Source organism: Lygodium microphyllum, chromosome 8 (assembly GCF_053477565.2).
Source record: "Lygodium microphyllum isolate KBCC chromosome 8, Lygodium_microphyllum_v1.1.10, whole genome shotgun sequence".
Lineage (NCBI taxonomy): Eukaryota > Viridiplantae > Streptophyta > Polypodiopsida > Schizaeales > Lygodiaceae > Lygodium > Lygodium microphyllum.
Window position 1 is genome coordinate 145,290,741 of NC_141142.1, and position 14,917 is coordinate 145,305,657.

Genomic DNA, 14,917 nt, shown 5'->3' on the forward strand with positions numbered 1-14,917 from the left:
TCTTTTGAAATGAACAGGAAGAAATTGGCTTTATATCATGCGAACAAAGGACCGCCATGATTTTGGGGCAGCATGATCATATTTCAACCCCGTCCACCAAGTATGGGCTAAGTCAGTCAAATGTAAAGCTGCAAACTTAATCTTTTCTTTTTCTTTATACTTGTCACGACCATACAAAATTTGAAATTGACGAATAAACTTCAGAAGAAGATCAGGATTTCGGGAACCATCATACATACTGAACTTGATCTTCTTTTCAAGTTGAGATAGTGACTTAGTCTTCTTCTTCTTCTTCTTATGCCTTCGTCCATGCCCGGATCTTGAGGTTGAAGATGATGAAGTGCTTGATGGGGATGAAGATGGAGATGAGGGTGAATAATGTCGACACCTTTGACGATGATGAGGTCTTCCACGAGAAGGGTGTGACTCTTCGTCACTAGAAGAGGGTCCATCAGAGTAGGCGCCAGATGACTTTGAAGAAGAGGATGAGCTTTGACGCAATCTCTTTCTTTGTCTTGAAGTAGAATGGGACTATCTCTTAGAAGTAGTTGGACTTCTTGATCGGCTCCTTTCATTGGTATGGCTTTGTCTCCTTGAAGCAGATGGGCTTCTTTCCTTGAATTCTTTGGGATTCTCAACTTTTTCTAGTTTGAGAAGTTGCTCACGAATTTGCTGATTCTCCTCTCTAAGACTTTGAATGGCTTGAAGGATAGCACTCGACTGATCCATTGAGACTCTAAGAAAAATATGCTCAAGTACTCAATGCAAGGGCTGAAATCAAACAAATTTATAATTGTAAGCACTACCAGTGTTGGGGTGAGGACCGAGCCAAAGCTTTGATACCACTGTAAACGCCCCGAACAATGTAGTATGCTTAACAATTATGATATTCGCTTGTTTTCGAGATTTAATATAAAAAAGAATGAACACTTAAAGCTGAAAATGAATATTACTCACAAAATTACAACCATGAAAATGTAAAAGTAATGGAGACAAGATTGAGGGTTGAAGATGGGCAACCCCCCCCGAAGGAATATATTTTTGCTCAACCCAAGTTCCTTAGGAAAGAGCTCAGTTACAATCAACTTGAGAATGAGGAGAAGGAATTCTCACTCTCACAAGATCATGCAAAGATGTACAAACACATGCATTATCTATTATGCAATGATAAGAATTGATTTCTTTACAGTATGAGAGAAGAAAGATGGTAAATCAGCCTTTCTCCATCGTTGATCAACAGTACATGGATAGGGCTTGCTTCTTGTTGCTAAAATGGAAGAAAGAGCTCGAGAAGGAGGTGCTGTAATGAATTTACAGGCTTGCTGTTCTGTAAAATAGCAGTGATAGAAGAGGGAATATGGAGGAATTTGATAATGGAGAAGTGGGGGATGATGATGGGGATGGATGGGGCCAGTTTCTGACTATTTGTGGGTGCTGTACATGAGTTTACAGCAAAGAAAAATGATGTTGAATGAAGAAAAACGAGCTTTTATTTATAGGAGAGGGAAGAGCTAGTACAAAAGGGGAAAGTGGAGTAGCACAAGACAAGTGTTCAACCACATGTCATGAGATGTGACAAGTGGTGGGACTCTTGGAAACTTGTGTGACAAGTGTCTTGACACTTGTCTCTTCTCTATGGCCTTCCTTTTTGGGCCGAATACTGTCAAGAATAGAAACAACCAAATTTAGTAAGCACAGTCAGAGTTCAGATTTTACTATTTTTTAGAATGACATCCCTATTTTTTAGGACTAGTATTTTTAGGCTAATTCGAGGTTCCTAAAATTTAGGGACCTTCTAAAATTTAGGGATCCTCCCAATATGGGTGTCATATGAAAGCTTTTTCCATGTACAACGATATCAGAATCTTCATGTGACTTTCCTATGCAAAGAAATGTGCATTTCAAGCTTTCAGCCCACACATGCACATTGTACAAGCGTTTCATGATCATGCCATCTTGTTGATTGTAACTATGTGTTCTGGCAGATCTAGCCCACACTTCAAGGCATCAATCCTTTCTGTGTGCGAGTCTAACCTTGATATGCGTGAGTTCTGGACACAAGCGCCCAATCGGGCCATATAGGTGGAAGTGTGAACTATCTTTTCTCTAATCCACCGCGTGGGTCCACCATAACCTGTGACCACTCATCAGTGGTCAACTCCAATGCACTTTTCTTTATATCTAATTAGTGCAAAGGAATTTTTTTAAATAAATCATTATATAGACAAATTAATGAAAAAGGATACAAATTCTGTTTCTATAGAGTTGTGACAAGGTACGATGGTGACTATTGGTGGAGACAACTTAGCATCCACTCAAGGGTGCTTTATACAATGAGATCCATAAATAAATGCTACATGATGAGATTGCACAGGTGCCACTATCTGTCATGGGAAAAATTGTTTACTTGCCCAAGCGCCTTTTAACTCAGATGATAATGATCATGCAATGCAAAGGGTGAGTCCATAGGTAAGGAAGGGTGATATCAAAGATAATGTTGAAACTTTTAGATACTAAGTGAAGGGTAAGAATCTCTTCTTAACCATGGATGTTGATGTTAAAGGTGTCAAAAGATGACATACCAGCGAGATAGTAGGGTTGGCGGGGAGGAATACGGAGTGAACTCGGCAAACATGGAGAAGAGAAAAGAAGAGAGAAGAAACTCTGATGAATGGAATGATGAAGTTTCGAATCATGGAGTGAATGTGATACAAGGGACCAAGGGTGCCGTAGCACAAGGAAGATGATGAAGACAGCCACGAACCTCGAACCGCAATGTCCTCTTGAAGGGGTATGAGGGTAGTGGAGAGGTTGGAGAGAAGAGGTGATGGACTGAATGAATCAGCCGTGAGGAATGAATGAAAGAGTGGCCTATAAATAGGCACAGTCAGTCTAGGATGGCGCCTCTTTTTGGGGCTGCAAATCCTAACGCAAACCTTGAATGCAAAATGTAGAAATGCAAAAACACAAACTGCAGGTGAAGGGTTTCTCAACACCCCCTCTCAGGCCCAAAAAGGGGGAACAGAGAAGAGTGAGGTGGAGATGCAATGCTACATGCTGAAGAACGCTCATGCAGCAGGTGCCACTTGGACAGTGTCCCTCGTGGGGAAATTGTTCACTTGCCCAAGCGCCCTAGTACAAAGATGATGAAAACATGCAATGCATAGGAGGAATGTCAGACTTTGTGTAGTGTCAAGAACCATAAGGATATGCCTGTTTTTGATCTCGGAAGGTGGCTCCATGCTGACCAAGTGACCAAGGCAGGAAGAAGAGGAGGAAGAAGATGTAGAGGATCCCTAAGATCCAAGATTTCCACCGGAAAGGGAACCTGCAATAAAGACCAGTAGACAGAGTTAATTGAAGAACCCGAAACTCAACCTCGGGAGAGAAGCCACTAGCTCTGTGCATCCATGCTGGAAGAAATTCGAAGGCCTCGCCACCAAGTTGAGGCTGAACCTCCGAGGTTTCGATCTAGGTGGTAGCTGAAGATCTTGGATATCAATAGAAAAGATGACTAGTCGAAGACAGCCACCCTAAGAAAGTAGAGGATGGGGGAAGAACTTCATGTGGAGTAGGTTTCCCCTTTGAGGTGGGAGGTGGAGGGGCCCCCGCTGAAGTTGAAGACGAAGTAGATGTCCCCTTTGAGGACAAAGAAATAACATTTTCCTCTGAACTCCCCTCTGAAGTAGATAGGGAATCCAAAAACTCATGGATCACGGACTTCAAAATGTCTAATGACGAAGGAAGTGCCGCCAGTCGTGCCGAGAAAGGTATTTGGGGTGCTGAAGAGCTCCCGGAGGTAGCCTCTCGAACCTGAGTAGTGGAGGGTGGGGAAGGGTGGGGCTTAGAATGAGCAAGAGGTGGGCAATAGTTGCTGTCTCTTAGTGGAGCAAACTAGGTAGCCGAAAAAGAGGAAGGAGTCGAGCAGCCATTGTCTCTTGAAGGAGCAAATTGATGAGGAGACGGTATCAAATAACCACTGTCTCTCGATGGAGCGGATTGTAGATCCGTAGGTCGTTGAAGCCACTGTACTTGAAAATAAGTGGGAGAAGATTGCCGCTGGCATTGCGACGATCTCCAGGAGGTCATAGCGCCATTGGATGCGTCTTATTGCCTTGAGCATCGGATGCGTCTTATTGCCTTGAGCATAGTACTCTGATAGCTGATGCAGAACGATCTCTGTGGCCTAGAAAGAAGAGGTGGCACAAGGAGTGCATGGTGGAAGATGCATGTACTTTAGAGGGGTGGGGAGCAAAGGTCGAAGTTGCCAAGCATCGGTGGTGTATCCGGTGATGCCACAGTAGGAGCACCCAGAAGTTTGGTCATTTGTTGGTAAAGAAGCCATGGATACCAGTGTGCCTTGCTGAAGAAGGAAGAGGTCAACCACTATGAACCATGAACCGCAATGTCCACCTCACACCTCAAGGGGTGGGAGGGCAGTGGAAGGGCTGGAAGTAAGGTGCCAGTAGGAGGAGGATGCGACTAGTAGTAAGAGGTTGCAACTAGTAGAAAAACGCAGGTGGAGAGAAAGATTAAAAACGCAGGTGAGGAGAGAGAAAGACTAAAAACGCAGGAAAAAACAGCAGCAGCAATCAATATGCTGAAATCAGCTGCGAACAGTGTGTGATAGGTTGGAAACAGGCGCTAGATTGTTGTAGACAGCAATGGCCAGCTGAGATTGCGATGTTCTCCGTGAAAGGGGTGTGGGCAGCAAGCTGAAAACACCTGAAACCTGCAAAAACGAGATTTTGATGCAGCGGAAGAAGAAGAGAAGTGGATGCCGAACCCGCCACCGGTCTTTGCCTTTATTGGAGTGAAGGATCTTTGCCGCTGTTTGAGCAGATCCACCTTTGATACCATGTCAAAAGATGACGTACCAGCGAGATAGTAGGGTTGGCGGGGAGGAACATGGAGTGAACTTGGCAAACATGGAGAAGAGAAGAGAAGAGAGAAGAAACTCTGATGAATGGAATGATGAAGTTCCAAATCATGGAGTGAATGTGATACAGGGGACCAACGGTGCCGTAGCACAAGAAAGATGATGAAGACAACCATGAACCAGGAATCGCAATGTCATGTGGTGAGAAATCTAAAGTGATGGGTTTAGCAAACGAATCACCCAAATCGTCAGGAGTCCTATAAGGTTGGGGGAGAGGGATATCATATGCTACATGTATAGTGGTGCGCTACTAAGGTGGTGGTGTATTAGAAGGAGTAAGAGTAGTTGGTATGGTAGTTGGAGGAGGACCTCCTTGCAACTGTCCAGGGTGAGTACCACCTATGGATATGGTCGAGTCTATTGGGGATTCTTAGCTAGAAGACCTTGGGCCTTAGTACTTCACTCCTCATCTACTTGGCCCAAACATTGATAGTGTGTAAAATCTATCCTTTTCAAAGTTGTTACTAGATGGATTTAGCTTCTTTGGTGTCTGTTGTTTTGTTGGAGGAAGGAGTGCCACCTTTGTTTTGGTTTGTCTTTTTCCCATCTTGAGAGTTTTTGCCACCTCCAAAATTTCCCTTGAAGAAGAGGATATGAGAGCCCCCTCAAAGATTGAGAATGGAGAAGAGGTCTTTTTGTGGATTTGATCATGTAGCCTTATGTGATGCAAGATTTGACATTCGAACTCATAGAAGGTTGGCAGTTGGAGTAAAGGAATGATGTGTTGCATAAAGTGAAAGTGTTTAGAAGGTAGCTTGCTTAAGAAAAATGTGACTTGAGCAAGCTAGTAGTGGTGAACTTGGCAAGTAATTGGCTCTACTTAGCCATCTTGACTTTTAGATCATCCCCTTTCTTAATAGAAAACTTGAAACCAGCCGTTCTACTCGAATAGGGTGGTAAGTAACCGGATTTAATACTAATTATAGTAAGCATAAAATTGATATAAATTGAAAACATACACTTTATCACTTTAATTTTGAAATTGGACACCTTGTTGATCCCAAAATTGGTGCCTGTTACGGTATTTCTTTAACTTTTTTTGCAAATGGATGGAGTACATTGAGATCTTGTGACCTTCACTAATCCAAGTGTTTCATGCTGTCAAAACTAACCAACAAGTCTCCAAACCAATTTGCCCCTTGGTTTGCTTAGGGATTGGCCTTCATCGTGTTGCTTGAAAGACAAATTCAACCCCAAATTTGATATTGTCTAGCTGGTCTCTTAAATTTCCCTGAAGTTTTTCAATTTGAATTGTTGGAATTCAAGTCCTAGGCCGTTAGTTTTGAGTGCTGAATGCATTCGGAAAGAAGGATTCGCTCCTTAGCAGTTGGCCAACAATAATGACCAGTGGAAATGATTGTGCTTGTTACAGATTTAAGAGCACTGTTTTGCCTTGTTTGATCAAAGAATTAAAGGATAAATGGATATCTAATGCTTCAGGTTGAAGGCTTGAAGGGAGAGGCAGCTTCAGTTACCCCCGACTACATGCTTGACCCTAACCAAGGGGGTTGTTAACCGCGCCGGGAAGGTCGACCGAACCCGCCGCGAGAGGTCTCTCCGTTGAGCGCTACTTGGAGTAGGAGGACACTTGGGTGCCAGGGGGGGCTCTGGCCGTAAATCCCTCGCCTTTCGGGCCCTGCACAAGAGGCTAACGTGACTCGGGATTGGATCTTGAGCCCGTGGCCAATAATTAAATTGGCTAGGCCAAATTGTCTTCCAAGTATCATTGAGCAGCTATTGACCCTTAGATTATCATTAATTAATTAATTTATGCCTAGTCTTTCATGTCACCACTAACATTAGTGGCCAATAAATTGGTCTAGGTCCAAATTTGACATTGGGTACCGCCTAGTACTTGTCAGACATAACTTATTACAACTTTTGTCTTTGGCACCCACTACATTCTCGAGGTCCTTAGTTTGTTACTATGAAATAATTGCCATGTGCATCATATGCGTCAAACAACCTTGCACATTTGATTAATATCTTAATCAAAAGTTATTGTCAAGATTAGAGCATCTCAAAATTTCACGTCCTCGTGACAAAACTCTTGTATCTCATAATTGAGATTGATTTTCAGATGTGGTCTCTTGCCACACAACGATGAAGAAGATGACTCCAACGATCAGATGCTAGAAGAAAGTGTTGTATTGGTGAATGAAATGCATAACATAACCCCCACATTAACTCGACATTTGTTGTAACATTACGAGCTCTCCATTGACATATATGGTCAAGGTGGGCCAATTGAAGGTTTGGCATAGACTCTTAACTAACTACTAGGCCCCAAAGACCGTGAGACTCAAGTACTTGTTGCATAGGGTTAGACCAAGTGGTGAAATTTAACTTGTTAAAATGAGTCTTATTTGTAAAAGCATTGATCTAATCCTAGAATGGCCACCATAAGCCCTAGAGGTTGTGATAGATAAATATCCTCATACAGGTCACCATTCAAGAATGTGGTCTTGATGTCCAACTGATGTACATTCCAACCATAATTTGCAGCCATAGCAGTGACACACTTAATTGTACACATAGGGGATGCAGGAGAAAATGTATTCTCATAATCTATACCAAGTATGCTGGGTTTTAGCAGCATTAAATGCAGAATCAGCCATGGAAGTGTCATAATTGTGTGTTAAAAATGCATAGTCCTCTACAAAATTGGATGTAGCAACACCATTAGAAGGTTTTGAGGTTGATGTCTCTTGAATAGCCGAGTTGGAGTCTTTCTTCTCCTTTTCGGCAAATCTTTTCTTGCATTCATCAATGTAATATCCATGTTTCTTACAGTAGTGGCATTTTTCCTTTTTCTTTTGCCATTTTTGTGTCTTGGGCAGCTTTGGTAGATGCTTGTCCCACATTAACTTTGCGTTGATTGTTCACATACTACTTTGCTTTACCCTTGCCTTTGTACTTAGAGAGCATGGTTACATCACCTGAACGTATAGCAATATTTTTCCGAGTTTGTTCCTCTTGTAACAAGAGACCCTCCAACTCCGCGAATGTAAAGGGTTGTTGGCCCCCTCTCAAAGACAAATTCAGTGAGGTGTGGAACCCAAGATAAGACTTTGGAAGTGATTTTGGAGTGATAATCACCATATCTGCATCCAAATAACCTCATTGATATTCGGGATTTGCTCATGTAAGTCTTGCAAGTGTGTAATGTGATTAGTCATGCTGTCACCCTCATCCATATGTGCATTAGCCAATTCTCTTCACAAGTAAGAGATTTTGGCTTCATTTTGGGCTGCAAACATACTTTCCAAGACATCCCAAGCTGCTTTAGAGGACTTGCATGAATGAATATGAGGTATAATTGTTCTCTTGATTGACAAAGCAATCAATGACAAAGCTTGTGCATCCTTTGAATTCCATCTCCCTTGATTTGCTATAGGAGGAGCGGGAGCAGCAGTAGGGGCAGTTGGCTGCCCTCTAGCACCGCATTGAGGTGTTTGAGGTGCAAGGTCTTCCAATTGTCCCAAATCATTGGTGACTTAGTACCAAATATCCTTTGCAATGAGTAGATCGTGCACCATAAAACTCCACAAGGGATAGTTGGTGCCATTCAATTTATCCTTGAGTGCAGACTCCCAAAATGTTGTGATTTGTAGTGTCTTGATATGCCATTGCTGCAAAAATAAATGCACAAATTCAGTAGCCAAACACTTCCAAGCTGAAGTGTGAAATGTACTCTCCCAAGTACCAAAATCCTAACACGGGATCTTAATGCAAGCACAAAATTGTCAGACTCCTCGAAAAGCATGCCATCATTGCACAAATCAATACCCAATCTACAATTTACAGTGATTCTGTACAGCGATTCAGTATTGCACCACTGCACTTGCCTTGAAATGGGTGCCAAGTACAAATTTCAGCAACTTAATGCTGGAAATCTCAAATCTTATTGCAATTTCCCAAAATTTTTTAAAAGTCTCTGCCAAATCTGACATGAACAGCAGGATAACACTGTTGTAGCACCAATGTCTTGTCTTGGGATGCATGCCAAACAAAAATTCTCCAAAGAAATGTCAAGAAATCAAGAGCTGGGGGTGTCAGCAATTGGCTGGAACAGCAGACAGCGAAAATTGGCGTGTTGGCATCAACAGAGTGTTGGCATGGTAGTGGTGGCGTTGCAATTTGGTGAGGAAGGTGATAGGGTGAGGCATAGGCGACAGACTGGAGGTGGGGGTGCTGTAGACAACGTAGATGATTGGGGCGTCATCGTTGGCGTTGCAGGTGGCAGCACTATTGGGTGTAGGGCTGGGTGGCAAACGGTGGGTCATAATGACGGTGCTGCACAGTGTAACTGGCAGACCTAGGGCAGCTGTGGCGTTGTAGGAAGAGGTTGGGCAGCGTTGTAGACAGTTGGTGGAGCTGGCAAACAGGGTGCTTGTTGGGATTGCTGGGGCTGCTCATTGGCTGGGCAGTATGGTGGGCGGCACACACTTGCAAACTTGGTGGAGCTCCTCCTCCTAGCCAACTAGGATCTGCAGCTGAATTGGAGCCGGTGGTGGTGAAGGATTGAATGCTCCGATACCAAATGTTGAAAGCAGCCAGCTATGGAGGAGAGAGAAATGAGAGAGTGAACAATAGATAGTGTGACCTGAAGACGGAGTGTACTTGCTTAACTGAAAGTGATAGAATGAAAGTACAACCTAGGTCTAAGGTAGACCTAACCCCTTACTCAACTAGAGTCAACTAACTCTAAATGTAATGACACAACTTATTACTTTAGTTGTGTTCAGATTGCAGATTAATACTAAAACATTGGGCACTACCCATAGAATTGGCAAATTCTAATATGTCGGTTGTTATGCTGTGGTCACCACACTCTCTTCACATCAGTTCTTATCTTTGTTCTTTTGAACCGTTGAACTCGTGGTCTTGGGCTGTTTATTTATTTCAAATTTCACTAGATTTGTAACAAGTTTCGCATAGGCAATTGTGACAATTGTGCCAATTGATGGTTCATGTTTGAGCGGCCTATGCCGAATTTATTGCTTTTGCCCCTAGTTTCAAGGAGTTCTATGTGTTATTATCTTCTCTACATATCATTAAATGGCTTTCCTGTGCTGCAACATTGATGATAAGCTTAAAGGACCTGATTATCTCACTTGGAGTGCTGTTATGAAAAGCTTGGTTTGTGCAGAAGTGACTTTGGTATATTATTTCAGATTTCACTAGATTTGTAACAAGTTTCACATAGGCAACTGTGACAATTATGCCAATTGAAGGTTCGTGTTTGGGTGGCCTGTGGCTGGTGCTGAATTTGATTGGTTTTGCCTTTAGTTTCAAGGGGTTCCACGTGTTATTTTGTGTGCCTAGGTGTTTTTGTTTCTTCAAAGTTCCAGCATATGATGTTGTTATTTCTTCGTGTGGCGGTTCTCAAGAACTAAGCTTAACAAAAGCCCTTGATCTGTTTTGTGTAAAAGATTTTGATTATTGTGGACTGGCATTGTGCCCAATGAAATCTCGTGTTTTAGTGGTGTTGTGGTGGGTTGTTCTCCTTTTCCCTGCGTCACTAGAAGCTTTGTGTAGTATTTTGCTGGTCTATACTCTTTTGTTTTTGCATAGGTTAGCTATGTAATGTTAATCATTGTCAAATGCACTCAGTAATAAGTGTAAGAAAAGCCTTAACCTTCTGAATAAAAAGCTCACTTTCTGCTGGTCAGACTTTGATAATCGTAGACATTGGCTTGAACATTTTGGCAGTTTTGCAATGCATGAATTGGGATTGTCCTCAAAAAAGCCTTTCAAGAAATGTGCACGAGTTGTTGGTGAGGTAGGTTCAACCCTTTTCTTAACACCACATCTTTTGTACATTCAACAGGGCTCAAGGGGGTATTTTCATGATGTTGTTGTACAAATTCCCAATGTTTCCAGGTGTTAGGAAAGTTTCATCCCCATGGTGATAGTGCTGTCTATGAAGCTCTAGTTCGCATGGCTCAGGTAATGTGAGATTCTTATTCAGATCTTTATGCCTGCCAACATGTGGAATACTCTCTTTTTTATATGCCCAGTAGTCCAAAATGGTGCATATTTTGAATTTGCTATTGCATGTTTTGTGCCTGTCAGGATTTTTCTCTGCGATCTCCACTGATCAGTGGACATGGCAATTTTGGATCACTTGATGCAGACCCCCCAGCAGCCATGCGGTATACAGAATGTAGACTTCAAGTGAGCAAAGGCAACATTTCTCATTTGTTTGGATGATAGGCACTTAGAGCTGCAGCACTTGTGTTGCTGCTGAGTGCTGTTTGTTTTGAGATGTGAAAGAAATACTAAATATGGATGTTGGCAGGCTCTCACTGAAGCCATGTTTCTATCGGACCTTGAATTGGACACGGTATTGTGTTTGCAAAATACTAAAATTTTTTATGGTTAAGCTGTTGTCGATTGTTTGCATTAATTTCTTTCGGTCGCAGGTTGATTTTTCCTCAAATTTTGATGGATCTCAAAAAGAACCTTCAGTTCTTCCTGCTCGGCTGCCGAATATTCTTCTAAATGGTGTTTCTGGAATTGCTGTAAGGTTTTCTAGTCCAACAGGTGTACCATCCCTGTTTTAAACATGATCATATAGTTTTGCTGCTGACGAGTGCTTAGTTCTCTTCTCATATGCCAGGTAGGCATGGCAACAAATATTCCACCTCATAACTTGGGAGAAATAGCAGACGTGCTATGTGCATTCATTCACAACTCCAACGCTTCTGTAAGTATACTACTGTTTTGCTCATTAATTTTCTGAACTGGGAGGTAGGAATGATTCTGGAGTTATTATATGCAGGAAGAAATGTTGCTATAGATATTTAAGCTGTCAAAGGAGGTAGGTTTTGGACTTTTAAAACTGTGTAGAGAATAAGTTGTTGAAGGGGGTAGATTTTGGACATTTGAAGCATGTGTCTTGGTTTTGTGTGTTTTGATTTTGTAGGTTTGCTTGCCAAAACTGTGTTTTGGTGGGAACAAGTCTCTTCCTACCTTAATTAGGAACCTAGTAACAGTGATTTTAGTTCAAATGAGTTCAAGGCAAGATTAACTCACTGTCTTTAAGTATAAATTTTTTAAAACACTTCCAATTAGACAAAGCCAACCTTCATAATTTCAGTTCTTAAATCAGATCAAGAATGCATGAATAGCTCACTGGAGGTGGTGATATCTTGCTCTTTTTGGATTGCTTTTTGTCTCAGATTAGTCTATTTTGAGGTTTTGAGAGGCACCTAATGTCAAGAACTACAGAACAGATTGCCCCATAGTCTGCAACTGATGATTAGGACTGGAAAGATAGTTGAAAATGACCAATCAAAGTGATCTAACTGATCCAGTTGAGGTGATCAGGCTTCCAATTGAGGCAATCAGCAGGAGGCCTTTGACAACTGGCATGGATCCTGCCTCTAGGGTTGTGAGGTATCCCCTCTGTAACCCTAGAGGAGTCCTCCAGTAGTCGACTAGAACCCCTAGGTTTCACACCCATCACATGTGGCTTCCCTCTAGGAAACGGTGGACTCGGTTGAGTGAGGGAGTTTTGGACCTTGGTTCTACTCCACATGGGAGCCATTGGACGGTCTTATATAACATCCATTTAATAAGAGTCACTTCACGACCAATTCAAGAGGAGAATAGCTAACATTGCACTTGGTTCATAGTGAGTGGGCAGCCTTTCAAACTTCCATGGCCTCAAGAATCAGTACTTTACCAAACTCTCTTATCCAACTGGAGGTGGTCACAATATAGCAACTCTACATAGTGTTGGAAAGCTATTGGACATATCACCTAGGATGCAACCTTAACTTAGCAAGATTGGGGCATATATAATCGTACACTCTTTGATAACCACATGATATTTATGAACTTGAAGGCGCACAAAGCTCTCCTATCTCTCAAAATCCGTCCTATGTCAGGGGGCACTATTGCTTGGTCCTTTGCCCTATAAAAGGTACTCTAGTATCTCTATACAAACTCACTCCAGGTGGTGAACCTCAGCCCACAAGATGGGTTAGCAACATCCCTTGAGATGCTCATGACTCCTTGGCTTGGGGATTTCATTTGTCTTTGCATTATATCCTTTTCCTTGTCTAGCTCTCACAAGCACGGCTTCAAGATGAATCATAACGTCCAAAAACATAAGTCATCATTCCAAACCAAATCTCAATGACTTCATGATATGCATAACTCTATCCTTGCTTTTCCTATTTAATCTTTTCTATTTCTTTTTGCTTTCATTAAGTGCACCATAGTTACCATCACTCACCAGATCGGAGGGTTCTATACACTTAGGCACTACATTTGGGATCTCTACATACTCATTTCTAGGGGATGTACCTATGATGGAGGCTTCACCTCCCACACACACACTTTTGAGCTATCCCTCTCTGGGAGTGCATTGTAGAGATGCTCAAGTGTCCATTATTTGGTACCACAATTTGCCTCTATGCCATTATCTAGTGGACCATCCAATCATTACATTGTGTCCCTTGATTTTTCTAGAATATCGCTTTTATCTTTGACTATTTATAGGCCCGCCTAGCTATTTTTAGTGGATTTTCTCTTAGCTTTATGCTATTTTTGGCCTATATAGATGATTTATTCAATTAGTAAATTGATTGAGGTTTTTTTCTTTATTCTTAAGAATTGATTTCATTAGAATTTCGGTAAGCTCAATTTATTGTAAATGACTTAATTATCTTGGCTAGACCAATTGTGAAGATATGCTAGGGTTTGCATTGAGGAAATATAGAAAGTACGACCACGATTGAAACACAAAGACTTAGACAGTGATGTGCAAAACTCAAACCTAAAACACAAAATGCAACATGGAAAATGCAAAAACGAAACATAAATAGAGAAGAAAGAGAATTTTGAAGAAGTGAATGAATCAATGCTATAAATAAAGGAGAGATTATACAAGATGCTCAAGGATAGAGCTATCCAATAGTTGGTGGCTCTTGTGGGAGTAGGCTAAGGGAGGGGTCGATGTGTGTGGTCCATTGGAGATAGACCTTGAGTGTAGTAACCACTTGTTGGAGCAGAGGTTGATGAAGCATAGTGTTGAAAACACAAAAATGATTTGATGTAGATGATGGAAATTGACCACCGGTAAGTTGTAACAATGGAAAGTTGGGTGATAGCTGTAGACTACGTAGCAACAGTTGCTTGTTAGAGTGAAGTAGTGTGGAAGCGTATGACCAGAGAGAGAATAGAGAGAGAATAGAAAGAGAGAAAAAAAGATAGTGGAACGCAAAGAATTTGCAGTGAAGAATGCTGTATAAGGATGTAGGTGTCACGGATATGCCATGATTAAGTGTATGGATTAATTTTGCTCATGCAATATGAATCCACACCCCATGTGAATGCACCCTTAGCAGGACATCCTTGAGTCAACCATGCAAACCCATCCTTGCCATGTCATCATAGAGCCTCCTAGAAGATATGCATGTCATTGCTTGCATCATCGATTTTGTTATCATGGAATATTCTAGAAGATCTTTAGTCGCCCTTTAACACCTATAAAAGGAGGGGCTCGCTATAGAGCTCCTTAGTCTTGCCAATACTAGTCTTGGGAGCTCAAGGAGTTGAGATCTCCGAGTAAGTAACTTCAAGTTCTAGTTCTAGTTCTTGTCTAGTCATGGTATCTAGTCTTGTCTTGTCTTCCATTATACTCTTGTTGTCTTGTTACCTTGTAATCTCGTAGTACGAGATCTTGTCTAGTACTGTCTTATATCTTGTTCATTCTTGTCGAGAGAGATCTTGTAATTCTAATATCTTGTATCTATATCTACGGTCTCAAGTTGTGGGATTCTTCATATCCTATCGAGCCCTGTTGTCTATATCTATGGTCTTGGGTTGTGGGATTTTTTGTATCTTGTTAAGTTATCATTGTATCTTGTGTCCCTTCGTGGGATTACTTTGTAATTAGAATTCTTGTAACAAATCTTGCATCTAGTCTAGTCTCTTGAGCACAGTTTAGGGCTCTCATAATAG

General features: G+C 41.7%; 1 protein-coding gene across 2 annotated transcripts in view; it reads left to right on the forward strand.

The window, feature by feature from the left end:
- GYRA (DNA GYRASE A) overlaps positions 1–14,917 on the forward strand; it is a 178,224-nt gene that overhangs the window by 10,972 nt on the left and 152,335 nt on the right. The window contains exons 2-7 of one of the 2 annotated variants that reach the window (XM_087683667.1): positions 10,655–10,724; positions 10,826–10,891; positions 11,018–11,119; positions 11,244–11,288; positions 11,368–11,466; positions 11,565–11,651. In XM_087683667.1, coding sequence (XP_087539793.1) covers positions 10,655–10,724; positions 10,826–10,891; positions 11,018–11,119; positions 11,244–11,288; positions 11,368–11,466; positions 11,565–11,651 — 469 coding nt within the window. Of the gene's footprint in view, positions 1–10,654; positions 10,725–10,772; positions 10,892–11,017; positions 11,120–11,243; positions 11,289–11,367; positions 11,467–11,564; positions 11,652–14,917 lie in introns of both variants that reach the window. The other variant, XM_087683669.1, reaches the window with a different exon arrangement.